Source organism: Pteropus medius, unplaced genomic scaffold, assembly GCF_902729225.1.
Source record: "Pteropus medius unplaced genomic scaffold, Ma_sr-lr_union100, whole genome shotgun sequence".
NCBI classification, from domain to species: domain Eukaryota; kingdom Metazoa; phylum Chordata; class Mammalia; order Chiroptera; family Pteropodidae; genus Pteropus; species Pteropus medius.
This window is the reverse complement of record NW_024351729.1, coordinates 14,833,508-14,850,447: the sequence shown is the minus strand read 5'-3', so window position 1 is coordinate 14,850,447 and position 16,940 is coordinate 14,833,508. Positions and strand designations below refer to the sequence as shown.

General features: G+C 36.2%; 1 protein-coding gene across 3 annotated transcripts in view; it reads left to right on the top strand.

The window, feature by feature from the left end:
* PLEKHM3 (pleckstrin homology domain containing M3) overlaps positions 1-16,940 on the top strand; it is a 168,794-nt gene that overhangs the window by 123,136 nt on the left and 28,718 nt on the right. For all 3 annotated transcript variants that reach the window (XM_039844590.1, XM_039844592.1, XM_039844591.1), the window contains one exon: positions 15,729-15,886. In XM_039844590.1, coding sequence (XP_039700524.1) covers positions 15,729-15,886 — 158 coding nt within the window. The remainder of the gene's footprint in view (positions 1-15,728; positions 15,887-16,940) is intronic.

Genomic DNA, 16,940 nt, shown 5'->3' with positions numbered 1-16,940 from the left:
CCATAGTTAACATTTAGATACATATCAGCTAGTTCTTTTCTATGCATATATAAGTATAGAACATTGCTCCTTCTTTACAATATTTGATTTTTTATCTTCATTTTTAAAATTTGTTAAATAATCTTCAGAAGCACTAGCTATTTTGAATTCCCGTATTAGATTTCATTGGGCAGTTAAATACCATCTCCTTTTTGTTGGACATTTAGGGGGTTTTCAACTTTGTATTATAATGGTGATATACATTTTGTACAAAATTATTTAGTTTCTGATGAAGATAAATTAAGAAGAGGAACATCTATAGTCAGAGAGTTTGAACTTTTTAAAAGCTCTGGGTACAATCTGTTATAGCTATACCTGCCGACAGTAGAAGCAAGTTCTCCCCTCATATCATTGGACCACTAGCCATTGTCATTTAAAAAACATACAGTTTTAGTAATTTTAGAGGCAGAAAATTTCTCCTTGTTTGGCTATTTTTTATTTGTGAGGCTAAACATTTTTTATATTTTTTACTACTTTTATTTTTTTAATGAATTGTTTGATCTTTTGCCCATTTGAGGGCAGGCTATCTTTTCAGTTGGTTTATATGAGTCCCTTATACATTAGGCTATCAACCCTTTATGTGTGATTTTTTTTCCCTAGTTTTGTTTGCCCTTGGATTTTATATATGTTTTCTGATAAACAGAAGTTTATAACTCTTGTGTTCAGATCTGTCCATTTTTCCCTTGCGTGATTTTTTTTTCTGTGGCTTTTAGACTTTCAAAGCCTTCCCCCATGCTCAAATAAATGATATTTTATATTTTCTTATCTTTTTTTAATAGTTTACTTTATACTTTTAATAATAAATTTCTAGGATTTATTTTCCTTTGTGGTATAAGGTGAGGATATAGCTTGATTTTTTTCTTCGAATGGTTAAGCATCCTTTCAGCTCCACTTTTTAATAAGCCATCCTTTCTGTGCTTATTTTTTATTTTAAATTCATCATAATCTAATTACATGTGTGGCCTGGGGTCTGTTTCTGAGCAATCACTTGGTATTTCCTCAATACCAATTCCAATACCAATACCAATTATTTGAATTCTATGATCTATTTTGATGTCTGGTGCACAAATACAGCCTCATATTCTTGCTTTACAAAATTGTCTTACTTATGCCTGCCCTTTTATTCTTCCAGGTCAACTTTGGAATCACCTTGTCAACCCAATTTACTTTTTAAATTATTTTAACAATTGTACTGATTCAAACTTGTATTTTTGTACTTTTTCTCAACAATGAGATATTTTTAGCTTGGAACTTGAAAAGATGCATATGTAGTTTAAATTATGTAAAAATAGTAAGCTAAAGAATTAAGTAACTTATTTTGTCATCTTAAATACAAGTATGATTGAATGATCACAATCAAATGCTGCCAAATCTTATCAGGAGGCAGTTGCAGAGCCAGCCACTTCCTGTCAAGTCGTGAGACTTTACAGATTGCACATTAATATTCACTTTTGAGGTACAGAAGGAGCTGAACATGTACCAAATGTTCAAATGCTTTGGTATTTTTTATTCTACATAATCAACAAGAATGTTAACTATTCCAATGATAAAATGTTTTTCAAGTCAGTTCAAAAATTGCCCAGTATGGCCTTTCTGACTGCCCACAGAAGTCATCTTCCATTGTCCTCATGTTTGCAGAGCTGGCTAGCTCATCCTTCAGGAATTATACATGTCCCAGGAGCTCATGAATCACTCATCCCCTAGAGGTTCTGCTAAAGTACATGTGGTGGTTAACTGGCAGCAACTTCTCCGTTTGCCCTCTGTGTTCATGCCATTAGACCATAACCCCATCTGGTCAAAGATTTGCCTTTTTTTTTTTTTCCGACAAAGTTGCAATTTAAATGTTTGGTTCTGAGGCCTGCAGTAGGAATATTCCAGAAATATTCAGTTTCAGCTTTTTTCATGCAAAAATTGAATGTGCTTGGAAAGGCCTAGAATAGAAATGGAGCAAGAGCCATTCCTCCTTAACTAGTGATCTGTTTATACCTGTGGAAGGCAGCAGAGCAAGAGGGAGCAAATTGGTGCACAAGTCAAAAATGCCTTGGAAACTAAGTGACATTTGAGGCAGGTAGGAGAGCATGTGACCTGAGGGGAATTGTGGTGGAATAAGAGACCAAGCACTGAAATCGGATGGCCTGGGTTCATAGTCCTGTTTTGAAGCATATTGCCTCTCTAACCATGAAAGTCCCTTAAATCTTTCTGTGTCTCAGTGTACTTATCTGTAAAATGAGTATACTACTTATTTTAGATAGTTGCAGTAAGAATTGGAAATACATACAGAAAGCAACCAGAACTCATACATGATGATAGCAATAACTGGTAGTTATTAATATAAAACTTTTTCTGAGAATGATGAGCAGACAGACATTATGAGAACAGGAGATATGAATGGATGGTAGATAAAAACCAGAAGAAGTATGAAAAGACAGTCTGTACTTAGCTTGTGGGAAGACCTTGTAGGGCAGGGAGGGCATGCTAAGGACTTGAGACGTTATCCTATAGGGGCTGAAGAGGCTGCAGAGGGTTTCATTGAAGAGATACCAGCTCTGAGAAGGCACTAAAGCATAGTGGTTAGCACCCAGGCTCTGGCAGTCTAGCTCCCCACTCTACACATTCAGGCTGAGCAACCTTGGGCAAATGACTTAAGCCTTCTAAGCCTTAGCTTTATCACCTATAAATTGGTAATAATAAAAATACTGACTTTTTAGGGCCCCTGTAAATAATAATAATAATAGATTATTATTATCGCTCACTGTGTTCCTACCAATGTTCTAAGTGCTTGACTTGTATTATCTTAAAGGAGATGATGAATTAAAGGGCTTAGGGCAGTAACTGAAACATATTAAACAGTCAATCACTGCTGTGGGTGTGGTGCAACAGCTAATGTCATTATTCTTATTGTTTGGCCAAATCTGTATTTTATAAGATCCTTCTGGTGGTAGCATAAAAGTGACTTAGAGTGGTTGGGGCTGGAGACCAAGAGAATAGATAGGATAATAGTAGTTTCACATACATGTTTAAAAATTCATTGAGTTGTATACTTAAGATCTGTGCACTGTATCTTATGTATCATATACCTCAATTTAAGGAAATATAATAAGAGATAACCAGTGAAACTTCTCCCAGTTTTCATAAGCTACTCTACAACTGCGTGGAATTTCAATTAGCTGAACTGTTTTTAACCCACCCCCCCGCCACCCTCCGACAAAAAAAAAGGGATTGTGAGAGACTAAGTAAAATCTTTTTTCAATTAATCATGCTTCTGAAAGACTGGAAGCCTAAGGAAAATTGAAACCTCTACAACTCATACAGAATTCTGCCCTGGTTGATAGTTTTCCTTTTGCTAGAGCTACGAGCAGTAGCCAGTGAATCTAGATAAGTCTCTCTCTTCTTTTGGCCTGGTGGTACAGAGATGCTAGAACAGAGAAAGGCAGCCCATCACGGTGGTATGGAGAAGGCTGTCAGATACTGGTCAAGATCAAATTGGTCCCCAGCCCTCTGGAAGGCTGACTGTTTCCTGAGATTTCTTTCTTTGGGCACTTTCCCATTTAGATTTTACTGAACCTCTGAACATGTCACAGGTGGGCGTATTATTCAAAACACTTTTATCTTTGATTATCTTTGCATGTCCTCCTGTTGTAATACCACAGTTTTCATTTCTTTTTTAAGGCCAAGTCTAAGGCAAGTCAGTCAGTTCATTGACTTTTCCTTGGATTGACACCAAACTAAGTGGTTAAAAACATTCAGACTGGGGGAAAAAAAACATCCAGATTGAGTAACATACTTCCTCTGCCCAGTGCCCTGCGTGGTGAAATTATTGTGACCTCTGAATAGATGAGGAATGGATTCTTCAAAAATCTGATACCAATATTGTTTCTCCTCCTGCTGATTACAAAACACAACCTAAAAGTATTAGAATTGCCAGACCAACCAGGTGATGGAGATTAAATGTTGTGCCTCGGGACGGAGCTGGTAAGGGTAGCTTATTTCTAATAGGGCAGGAAGGAAAAAGCCCTGGTCCAGCAGAAGTGAAAAAGGGCATTTAAAACATTTAAGTGAGATTCATAGAAAATACAATATGCATTCTAATTGCTTACTTACTAACTCCCAGTTAGGTATTTAAAGAGATAAGATTAAATGGCTAGAATTCAGTGTTAATTATATAAACAAAAACCACCATAAATTGCCTGACATTAGATATGGCTATCGAAACCCTGCATATCTTATAAGTCATTCTAATTGAAGGGGGCAATGTTACCTTCCAAAACCTAAAAAACCCCTAAGTCAGGAAACATTCCGATTAGATAAAGAGGTCTCCTTGGATACAAGCACTGAGTCTGATGCAGTTACAACAGGTTCACTGATAGGCAATTTTCAAGACTTTTTGTGAAAATAAACATTTTATTGAGGACAAGTGAAAACACAGGCCACAAAACAAACAAACAAAAAAAAGGTTTTTTAACTCATGTTTACATATATGCATGTGCAAATTATATTCATATACTTCTAAAGCTATGCTTGTGGAGCTGTTATTGGGTTTTTTAAACAATTTAAACATGTATTATAAAAGTGGCAGTTCATATTCATTATTTAAACATCAAAAATACATCATTTTTTTGAAGGTACAAAAAGGTTTTTATTTCTTACATAATTGAGGTCTCTGGAATGAGCTGAGCAGTTCAGGCAGGTCAAAATGGCTAGAGAGAGCAAGGGAAGCAAACTGGCTTGGGACTTTTATTGTGGTTAGGGGTTGGCCCTACGTGAAGATTTCCATAGGTAGACAGGAGAGTGGGTGCTTTGAATCTCCTTCAGGTGCTAAAGGGGGAACACTTGGGCTTCCTAGCTTGCCCAGGTGTTGGACAAGAAGAGGCAGGCATGAGGCTTCAAAGCTGTTTACAGTCAAACATCAAAATAGAGTTTAACTCTATTACAAACATCATCCACACAATCACAGACATCTTCCAATGTTACCACCTAAATTTTTCTTAAAATTTTTCTTTCTTCTCCACTCTTACTATCCCTTTTTAAAGTTTTAAGAAATTATCGTCTTTGAATGTGATAAATTTTTTTAATTAAGGTATAATTGACATATAACATTATATTAGTTTCAGGTTTATAACATAATGATGTATATATTTATATATATTACAATATTTGTATATATTGCAAAATGATCACCACAATGTCTAGTTAACATCTATCACCTCATATAGTTACCAGAATTTTTTCTTATGATGAGACCTTAAAATCTCTTAGCAACTTTCAAATATGTAATACAATATTGACTATAGTCACCATGCTGTACTTTATATCCCATGGCATCTATTTTATAGCTAAGGTTTGTACCTTTTGACCCCCCTCATCCATTTCACTCCACCCCCACCACTCCACCTGCTTCTGACAACCACTGGTCTGTTCTCTGAATCTAAGCTTGTGTGTGTATGTATGTGTATGTGTGTATGTGTGTTTAGATTCCACATATAAGTGAGATCATATGGTATTTGTCTTTCTTAGTCTGATTTATTCCACTTAGCATCATGCCCTCAAGAATCATACATGTCACAAATGGCAAGATTTCTTTTTTATGACTGAATAATTTCCCACTGCATAGTTTTTCTCTATTAGAACCAGTACTGCAGTAAACACCCTCATACATTTCCCCATGCACATGTGTAAATGTGTCTGTAGTGTATGTATGCTTTGTAGTTTGGTAAATGTTGCCACTTGGCTTCTAAAAAGGTAGAACCAATTTATACTTCCATTCAGTGTCTTGAGAGTGCATCCACATTAACTTTTTATATAAATAGTATTTTTAATCCTTGCCAATCTGAAAAATAAAATATAACTTCACAGTTACTTTAATTTGTATTTTTTTTCCATTTTAAGGTTGAGCATCCTTTTTTTATATATCTTATTGGCCATTTGTAGTTTTTTTGAATTACCTGTTTATTTCATTAACCTGTATTCAAATTATATTGTAGGCTTTTATTAACTCGAAAGAGCTATATTAAGGAAATTGGCACTTATTCATATAAATAGAAAATTTTTTCCCCAGTTTTTTCTCGTATGACTTTGTAAATGATATTTTGTATTGGACTAATTTTTAAATTTTATATATTCAGATTTATCACTTTTGTGGTTTCTAGGATTATAAAATATTTACCCCACGTAAATGATTTTCTATCATTTTTCTCTAATACATAAAATACTTTTATGGCTTTCTTTTTATATTTAAATCTTCCATTTATCTGGAGTTACATTTTTTATGAAATGAGTTAGAGGTTCAGCTTTATTTTTAACCCTGATGGCTAACCAGTTGCCCCAACATCATTTATTAAATAATTTATTTTCCCCACTTTTATTGTATACTAAATTCCCATATGTACTTCAATCCATATCCAGCATACAGACATCACAAACTCAGCAGATAATATTCTAGAGAAACAGGATGTGTGAAGTCATTATCAGTACTGTGTAGTGAGTGGTGCTTTACTACTTGTTGACACCTTGAGGCATAGAATAAAAATTACCGACAATCTTAACACAACGACCTGCAAGCTAATAAGGAGCACCTGTTTCAGTTTATAAGCAGGATTTGTTTTTCCTCACATCAGTGACCCAGCTATTTATTAGATCACAACGTTCTAGACAGGAACTTATTTTGGTTTCTCATTTAATCTTAGGCATTGCTGGTCTCATAAAAGCTGTTAAGTAATAATAATGTTGAACATTTTTATTGTACTTTTCATCCCTAAGTGTTATCTAAACATTAACTAATTAAATGCATTGATGAAAGGGAGGGATTTCCAGGCATCTTCAGGAAAACTGATATCTGGTTGCACACCTGTGAGGAGATGATTCCTAAAAAGCATTAATTCCCTCTCTGAATGGCCCTCAGCAAGCAGAGGAATAAAAAGCTGGTGACATTATTTCACTTCTTTTGAAAATTTCCTTGGGTATCTTCTAATTAGTGTGGCTAAACTCACCTTTTATCTGTCACACCAGATAGTCCCTTTCTACATTCCTGGGGATATTCAGCAAGCGTCTTTTGACATTTCCTCTGTTCGTTAATCACAAAATCGTAGAATCTTCAAACTGAGAGTGAACCCTACTGATCATCTAGTTTTGAATGACTTGGTATAATCACTTTATTTTGTAGATGAGGAAACTGAGGCCTGGAAAGTTAAGTGACTTACAAAAAAGGTCACGCAGCTTAATGGGGGACATAAGTAGGAATAGACACCAAGGTTTCTAACTCCCATTTCAATCTCAGTCAGCTTCATCCTTTTTTTTTTTTTTTTTGTTCTGTGAGTTTCTGAATTGCCTTTCTCTTATATTTCTTAACCTTTTTTTCTTTTTTGCTTCCATCTTTTCCCTATTTCTCCTTTTCTTCTTTGCTTTCTGCATTTTATGTCTCTCCTAACTCTTACTGAGGCATTCCCTTACAAGATCAGGTAATGTTGCTTTTATTTCCCCTCTATTTCTCTATTTCCTTTAAACATGGGGTCTTTGTTGTAGATGTTACTCAAAATCATACTCCATATTCAGAAATTTACATAAGATGTGACCATTTTAGAGAATTGTTATACAAGGAGTAAATATGTTGAACAATAAATCTTTCTATAAGCCAAAGGCAGATCCAGTTCGGATCAAAACTGAGAATATAAACTGGGACCAATCTACACTATGCACCTCGCTTCAACGCAAGGATGGAGTCAGTCTCAGAAATCTTCCATTTTTACACGGTAGGTCAGTAGGCACCCTGTCACCTCAGAATTCTCAGGCTGACCCAAACCCTGAGGCTGCGATCTGACCCCATGTGCCTCAGAAACTCCTTTTTTTAGAGTGGTAAAGAGTGTTTAAGATGGGACTCAGGATCTGTCACTAACCAGCTGGGTGATCTTAAGCAGGTCACATTACCTCTCTGGATCTCAGATTTGTAATATATTAAGTAAGAAAGCTGTTTAAAAGACGACTTAGGGCCTTTCCTTTTTTACTATGCAGTGAGTCAATAATGTCCTAACTAGGGCCAAAATGAATAGTAGAGGCCTAAATCAAATTTATTTCAGGCATATAACTAACTCAACAGAGAATTAAAATTCTGCTGACCACACCATGAGAATTTTCTGGAACTGTCTCGATGTAAAATATTGTAATTGTTTTCCCTCATAAATAATACATACATACTTATATCAGACTATGTCGTCTGTTTGGGGACTCAGAATATTTAGACTACATAATTGTACTTTTTATTCTTTGTAAATGCTTCCTCTGAAGTTCCATGAGGTTTTGTCTTGACTAGGCCACACCCCCTGAGGCACTTCCTATAGTACAGAAAAACCATCTTATATACTAGGCCCCATCTTATATATTTTTCTGAATAAGAAATTTATGTTCTTGGGTTCATCTTTGCCATTCAGCCACTGAAGATAATTGAAATTCCTTTCTCTCTTATTCTGTAAGACTTAGTTTCCAGCTGGAAGCAAAATGTGACTTGATAGGAACGATGGTGACCACTCACAAATCTACTGTTACATCAACCTGTATTAAATCATCACATACTTTCCAAAATCTTAAGTAGAAATTGTCACCTTTTGGAGAAGATCAGATAAGAGCTTATTGGTGACATCGTAATCTGCCCTCAGCGAAGGGCTTGATTAGCCAAAAATCCATTGTGTTAGAGCAATCCTGTAATGGATGTAGAGGGGCGAGGAGCAGCTAATTAGAGAAGACACGGTTTTCTGTTTATATACAAACATCCCAATACTAAGCCGTGATAAGGAACTCAAAGGTTAATTATGGGAAAATGGGGTTTTAGCAAACTTTTTGAAATAGGAAAGTCCCCTAAATTTTTAGTTTGTTTTCAGGAAAAATAATATGCTGACATGCCTTTTATTTTCTATTTTTAAGGACTTAAGATTAAGAGCAGTAAAACTGAGAATTGAATGAAGACTCAGAATACTCTCACTGTGTTAGGGTTTTCAAACTTGAGCAGAATCCACAGGCTGTCTTTTCCTAACTCTCCACGATCTCACCTGGTCTAGATTCTCAGACTTCACTGTACCCGTCTATTACTGCTGAGAAATGGCACTCAGAGAGAAAATAGTGAGTGCCACCTTTCATGGGCCTCTGGCCAAGCAAATGCAAACTAAATTATATTGGAAATCATTTTACAATGTGTAACAATTTTGATTCTTCCATTTCATCAAGCTAGCTTGTTACTGGTGAGTGGCAGGTGGCTTTGTTTACTATGAATGGGTCTTTTGGTTAGACTTTTAGAGGAGGGGCCATTTGTCAAGTGCAGCAGACCTCTTCATCAAAATATTCCCAACAGTTGTCCAGAATCTAAATGCTGTACAATGGCTGAGGAATTCTTATATTCAAATGGAAGGTAACGTGACAAATCAGGGGAAAGAAATTAGCCAATGCATAAAGAAATTCAGTAAGAAAGAGCTTTTTCTTTCTTTTTTCTTGTCCAAGTTACTAGTGCTCTGTGCCTCTCCCCCTGAAGATTTTGAATTTTGTGGCAGTGCCAATGGAGTGAAGGTAACGAACATAAAAGAATCATTTGTGCCCTTTTCCCAATCCCACAGATCTCTATTGGCTGCAGACCTTGAACATGACACTGCAATTTCCTGGTGCCACACATGAGTAATAAGCAGCTGTTCCTGAAACTGTGGTTTGGAGAAGGCAGCACTAGGTTATTTTTTAACTTAATTGTAATTTTTGATTGGTCTGCAAGAAAGTAAATCAAATAAAGTCTGTTGTCTTAGTCTGCAAGAAAGCCATAGTCCCCAAATTCCAGCGCTGACCATCCTGACCAGAATAGAAGAGGGGGAAAAATGTGTGTGTCCCTGAATGGAAGTTTGACCAGGCGGCTTTCATGGGCTGCTGTCACACAATAGGGGTAAGCATGTTTGTTCCACTGGCCAACTAGCTGGGCCATGGAAAGTGATATTTGATGGCTCTTTGAGTTCTAGAATACCTGAAATGATAGAGTGAAAGGATTTTGTAGGGATACCATAAAGTAAAAAATAGCAAAATCAGAAAAAAAGATATCAGCTTGATGTTGCATTTTGTCCTTATCCTACCATGCAATGAAAGGACACACCATTTTAAGTCACAAAGGGAAATGTGTATGCTTTGAATACCTGGTCAGTAAAATATCTCTGAAATAGTCATATATGCACACTCTCCAAGTAAATAAATCAGACTAGTACCTTCCTTAGTACAAGAAATTAAATTTAATGGAAAATAGAAACAAACTCTTTCGCCTCGTTTTGGACATCTGCCTTTTCTCAAGGAGATGGGGCAATTTGGTACATGGAGAAGCGAAAGGAGGATGAGTGCGGAGGAGTGAGGAGATGGGGGAAAGCTCCCTATGCTTTCTGCTAACTACTTTGTCATGGTTTTGGTCATGTAGGCAGGCAATTTGGGGAACATCAATAGAGGGATAACTAAACCTCGTCTTGAGGCCTACTTCGCTATCACTTATCCACTTGACCACCTGGTTGATGACCTTGTGACTTTTGATGGGTCATTATAAAGTTATATTAATCTGTGACTAATTTAATTGCAAGTAAGAAAAGAATAAGAAAGGCCATTTCCAGCCTTGCTTTTTCTTCTCTATCCCACTGCTTCTCAATACCTAGAGACAACTCAGTTCTGAGGAAATATTGTAATCTCTGTCGTGTCAGCCTCTCTGGGAGACTCCCTAACTACGATGCACCAGAAAAATACACCCAAGTTGTCAAGAAGCAAAAACTGTACCGTGGTTAGATTTTTTTTTTTTTTTTTTTTCAAGCTTTGGCCAGTATTATTAAGGAACTCCTCTTGTGGTTTACTTTGTCCTGGTCAGTCCTGGCCTGCTCTCAGCGACAGTAGAATCTTCTGGATCAACTCTGGATACACAGTTCGTTGGACTTTTCCCCATGCAGGGCCCCGTGGAGCACTGTTGTCACTCTGGGGAAGCCTTCCAAGTTAGGGCTGACATAGCAGAGTTCTCATATCTGACTTTCCTCGGGCTGTGCACTTGTTGGCCAGCTTGTCGGCTTGTTGGCCATTTAACTTTGCCCAGCCTATGGTCATTTTCCAGGTCCATTGGCATCCTGTTAGTTTTTTTCTAGTCTTCATTCTCATTTGGAACCTGAAGGTAGCAGGGTCCTCTTTAAGGCTGCCGTGTTCCTGATGTTTGTAGAATATGGCCCTAACCTTAAGTCCCCACCAAGAAAGTGGGAGAGAAAGTTGCAAGCCTCTTGGGAGCAGGAGGAGATGGCGAGAGAGAGGACACTTGATTTCTTTTTAAGCAATTATCCAAAGTGAAGATATATCTGATTTTTAAAAAGATCCCTAGCAGATGTCATACCTAGAACCTACTTCTTTGTAGTGATGAAACCTCTAGAGCAGAAGCCAGAATAGCTAGATTCTGTTCCCAATGCTGCTAGTAGTTGTATTTAAAGATAAGATTTAAACCTCCTAAATATATTTTTACCCCTGGAAGACTATAAGTATAAAGTTTTCAGTTCTGTAATATTGAAGAAATGTTTGTAAGTTCTAAAATACACTTATAGACTATTACCTCACTTTTCTGGCGAGAAAACTTCCAGCAGCTTCAGCCTTTTGGAACATGGCCATGAACCTAAGCTGACAAATAGGAAGAGCAATTAATCAAGTATAAAGAAGCAAAAAGAGTCCCTGAAGAGCTGAGCTGCCACCAGGTCCATGCACTCTTTATGCTCCTCTCTAAATCACACAGCAGAATGATTGAAAATGTTGGTGACCCAAAGACGGCCCTAAGATATGAGAGCTGCAGCCAAGGAAAAACACAAGAAAGCATCCTTGGTCAGTCGACAAGAACTTAGGTGCCTGGCAGACAGGGGATAGTTAAGATAAGTTAAGTATGAGACTCAGTCTTTGTCTTCAAGCAATTTACATTCTCTTAGGTTACTCCATATAAAATTGTCATTGTTTAGGTAAAATCACCATTTTATAGATAGTATCATTTTTATATGTTCAGTCTATAGTTGGATAAGCAAAACAATCGTATGTTTAACTATAGCAAAGAATACAAAACAGCATCAAGTTCTGTATTACATGATGTAAAAGTGAATTATGTGAAGCACGAGAGATCCAAACATCTGAAATAGCCAGAGATGGCTTTCCAGACCAAGCCAGAATCGATCTGAGCCATGAAGCCTAGGCGAAATGTAAATGAGTGTCAAGGAAATACGTGAAACTTCAGATAGAGAAAATGACATCGGAGAAGGCACAAGAGCAAGAGCAAGCATATTCTATATAGGAAAAGTTTGCTCCCAACAGAAGATACATGGTAAGAAATGGAAAGTGAGTTTGGATAGATAGTGTGGAATCTGCTTATGGAGATACTTGCACAACAGGCAAAATGTAAGCTCCAGTTTTGTCCATTTCATTCTTGTATCGAGTATCTGGGACACAGTAACTCAATATAATTTTATAAAATGAATGAGTAAAGTTTTTATTAATGATAAAATAAGAATTCACCGAGGTTTGAGGAAAGAAATGATATATGATGAAAGTGATCATCTAAAACTGAATAGTATATATGCTGGATGAATCAAAGGAAAAAGGCTGGCATTGAGAAGTAAAACTAGAAGATTATTTTATTAATCCAGAGAGAAGTGATAAAAGCCCGAGGCAAGATGGAAAAAGAGACTTATATTAGAGATGTTTAAAAGAGAATCGGCATGAACCTTGGAAACATTATGCTAAATGAAAGTGGTCACAAAAGACCACTTATTGTATGATTCTATTTATATGAAATGTTCAGAACAGATAAATCTATGGAAACAGAAAATAGATTATTAGTTGATTAGGGCTTGGGGGTTGGGTCAAGAGGAAAAAGGAAGTAATTGTTAATGGGTGTGGGATTTTGTGGAAGAGTTGATGAAATGTTCTAAAATTGATGGTGGTGATGGTATACGACCCTGAATAAACTAAAAAACATTTAATTGTAAGCTTCGAACAGGTGAATTAAATGGTATGTAAATTATATCTCAATAAAGCTGTTATTCACAAAGAAAGGGAATCAATAAAATGTGGTGAATAGTAATATATGTTTCTGATGGAGAAAATGGGCTACTCACTATAGACCCTATAATTTCCAGTTTGACTTTCTTCGAAATAACAAGAATGTCCGCTAACACCATTATTACTATATTGCTTTAGGGGCATTGGGCAATGCAATAAGACATGAAACATAGACAAGAGGTATAATAGTAGAAAGGAAGAGACTGGGTTGTTACTTTCAGAAAACCCAAAATAATCACCTAAAAATGATTTGCATTCCTAAAAATGCAGTAATATATAGTTATATAAAGATGTACACAACATCCACATATTTTAATATATAAGCAATAGCTGGTAAGAAAAAATATACATGGAAGAAAAATTTTTATTAAGCAGTAATAAATGAAGATTTAATAAAATGGAGATATAGATCAGATTTTTTTTGATAGGGAGACTAAATATTATAAAGATATCAATCCCCAAATTAATTTTTTAACAGCTTATTTAAATCCCTAGATAGGAATAAGTATACATTGCTGGCAGTGTAAATTTGGTGAAATATTTCGAAAGGCTTCAAAATGTTCATACCCCTTATCTCAAGGAAGTCATCTAAATGGAGAAAAAGCTTTATGCACAAGATGCCCAATCTTCCTTCTTTTTTAGATCCTAGATGATAACTGTCATGTCTTCCTCAAGGTCTTCTCTTGTCATCCTCAGTTTCGTCAAACAACCCTTACTCACCTGGTTTCCAGAACTGTTATATATCCTGATGTTTTCCCTTAAATGGACTATAGTTTGTTCGTGTCTATCTTTAAATGTGTCATTAACCTTGGTTGTTTAGGAAAGAATAATGTAAGCAAAACCAAATAGAGCTGAAGTATTGTTACCACAATTTAGAAATAACCCTATGACACATTGGAAAATGTTTTCTGGTGGTTGGGTATATGATTTGGTAGTGGTTATTTCTTAGAAAGTGTGTATCATGTGTTGGTATTAGCAGTACACTTTACAGGGATTTATTGAAGTTAATGGTCCTGAGAAAATAAATATAGAAAGAGGTCTACCTATGGCTTTCTAAAGGTAATAGAGAGGAAAGTATGTTAAATAATGGGGGAAAATATACTTGTTTGACTCAAAAAAACAGCCAACATCATTTCTACCCTCTATTAAGAAAAAAATCCACTCATACAAAGCAGTAAACTTGATTTTTCTGTTCAATTTCTGCATCTTAATGCAAAGTAATATACATTGTTTTTAAAAATGCAAAAACACAACTGTGTACAAAATGAAAGACTTGCTTTTCCAACATGTTCTCTTCCCTAGAGTTAACTACTATTATATTCATTTTTAAAACATCCTGAGATTATTCTGTGATGTTTAAAAACCACTTTCATTTTTATCTCTGTATTATGCATAGCTTCATTTTTTTGCAAAAAACATTAATACATTTCTTATAGTCTTTTGTTTTTGTAATGTCAGTTTCTACTAATTTATTCACCATAGCATTGTAATTTCTCTTTGGGTTTGATTTACTACATTGCCCTAAGATGTTATTTTTATGTAAAATTGTCATTTTAACTGTGTATTCATTTGAAAGTATCCAACTATTTCCAATTATTTCTAGGTATTTCCAAATTAAATTTAATCTTTTTTTTTCTTATATCAAAATCAGCATGGAAATGAATATGCATTAATGAGAGACAAATAAAGGCAGACTTACCTTGTTAGCGTATGAACTGCTGAAGTCTTTGAGGCCCATGCAGTATTAGTTAAGTGAGGGAGGAATCTGACTAACCATTGGTTCCAAACTCATGGGTGTTTGCAGGCCCAAAAGGTGAAGTAACTGTGGGAGGCAGGCAGATGCAAGACATTAGGGACTAGTCGGGGCAAGTGTCAGCAGGAGAGCATGTGCCTCAGCCAAAGCAAGTAGCCCTTACTCACAGCCAGGATCATCATCATGTTGGAATTCAAGCCTAGTTTTGCTAGATCTAATGATTTTCAAAAGAAGCCCCAAAATCTGGATTTTTATGTGAAATCTCCCAATTATTGGCCCATTTTTTAAAATATCAAGAGATTTTTTTAAATCTTCAGTTTGGATATGGCCCTCAGAATATTGCCAAATTGCATCCTCTTTATATTAATATGTTTGTCAACAACAACAACAACAAAAATTCTCTACATTTGTTTTATGTTCTTGGGGAAGATAATGAAAAAACTATCCTATTAACTCATCAGAGAAAAGGTATTATTGAATTTACAGCATAAAAGTCTACATTAGTATTTACCCTGTATGCTTTCAATCCATTTTGGGAAATCTGCCACATTCCTATTATACCAAACCATTACCGTGAAGTTGGTCTTGGAAGTGGGGTTCCCCATTTGTTGGTCCTCAATCCCCTATACCACCCTACAATGAAAGAAGAATACAAAAGACATTTCAACATGTTCATTTTCCAACCTCCAGTGGTTTAAACCAGAGAGTTCTTTTGGAGCAAAAACACTATGTCTTTTCTTTCTCAGAGTTGCTGAGAAATTATAATTAGAGGTTTTCCTGTTGTGTAAAGGAAAGGAATTCCAGTCCTCCTCATCTGCAAGACTTCTGTTCTCAACGAATTTGCTTCCCTGTCCCATTTCTCTTTCTGCAGGTGATAGAGGGAAAGCTGGCTCCATTCTTGGGCAAGGTCATTAAATTTGCCACCTCACACGTGTACAGCTGCAGTCTTTGTAGCCAGAAGGGGTTCATCTGTGAAATCTGTAACAATGGAGAGATCCTCTACCCTTTTGAGGATATTTCAACAAGCAGGTACAGAATCTCTTGTCTTATAAACGTATACCTGAATGTGTCACATGCAATTTTATTTGGCCAGATCAGACTGACTTTGACTGTATCTCTATCTCTTACCCTGTATTAGATTTCCCTTATTCCCGGAGAACATTTTTTACCCTTTAGTTTTCTATATTTATTTCCAACTCACCTCACTACCTTTATCCAGGATGAGATAACAGAGTTCCAAAGAAACATTGCCTAGCTCTACCTTATTAGGTAACAAAGAGTGTTCAGATTCATTTTTAGAATAAAGCCTGGAGAAGAAGAATCGTCACAACCATTTTAGTGCCAAATGATAGGCGATGGGAAATCGTAGTCTCAAAGAAAGGCCAAAACTTGATCGATTACTAGGAATAAAACTAGAGGACACTGGTGAACAACTGTCTGGCTCACCACATGCTTTTGTCCACAGATGCACTGCAGTGTAGTGATGAAAGTTTCAGGACCAAAGGAGAGAAAAGTGGTAGTTTATGTGGGATTATTTTTCTAACCAAAGTAATATTCAGACATCATCACATCCATTGATTGATGGATGATTTTTCCCCCCACTAACATGAGAGCAGGGTTTTTACTATTGCTTTTCTTAAATCACAATATGATACATATTACTTTTCTTTTCATCTGAAAAGCATAATAGAAATACCATACTGCTTCTTTGGACATGAATGTCATGGCTTATTTCCCGCCCTGCAGGGCTCACTTACACTGTGGTTCAGAACAGAAAGTGAGGCATGTAGCCAGGGAGAGCTGAAGCATATAGGGTAGAATTAAGATAGTAAGAGTTGACTCAGCCCTATGGCTTCTTCTTAAACCCAAAGACTCTTTGTAAACATCCAGGAGCTTTGGTTGGCCCCACACACAGAAAGACAAGACACATAAGCACATAGACAAAAGCACACACACCTCACCCTCCAGTTTCCTGAGTGGACAGGTACTTAGCTCATAGCTTAGAGATTATATACTACTTAGAAATGTACACCATATAAAAACTTATACACATATGTTCATAACAGCAGTATTCATCATAATA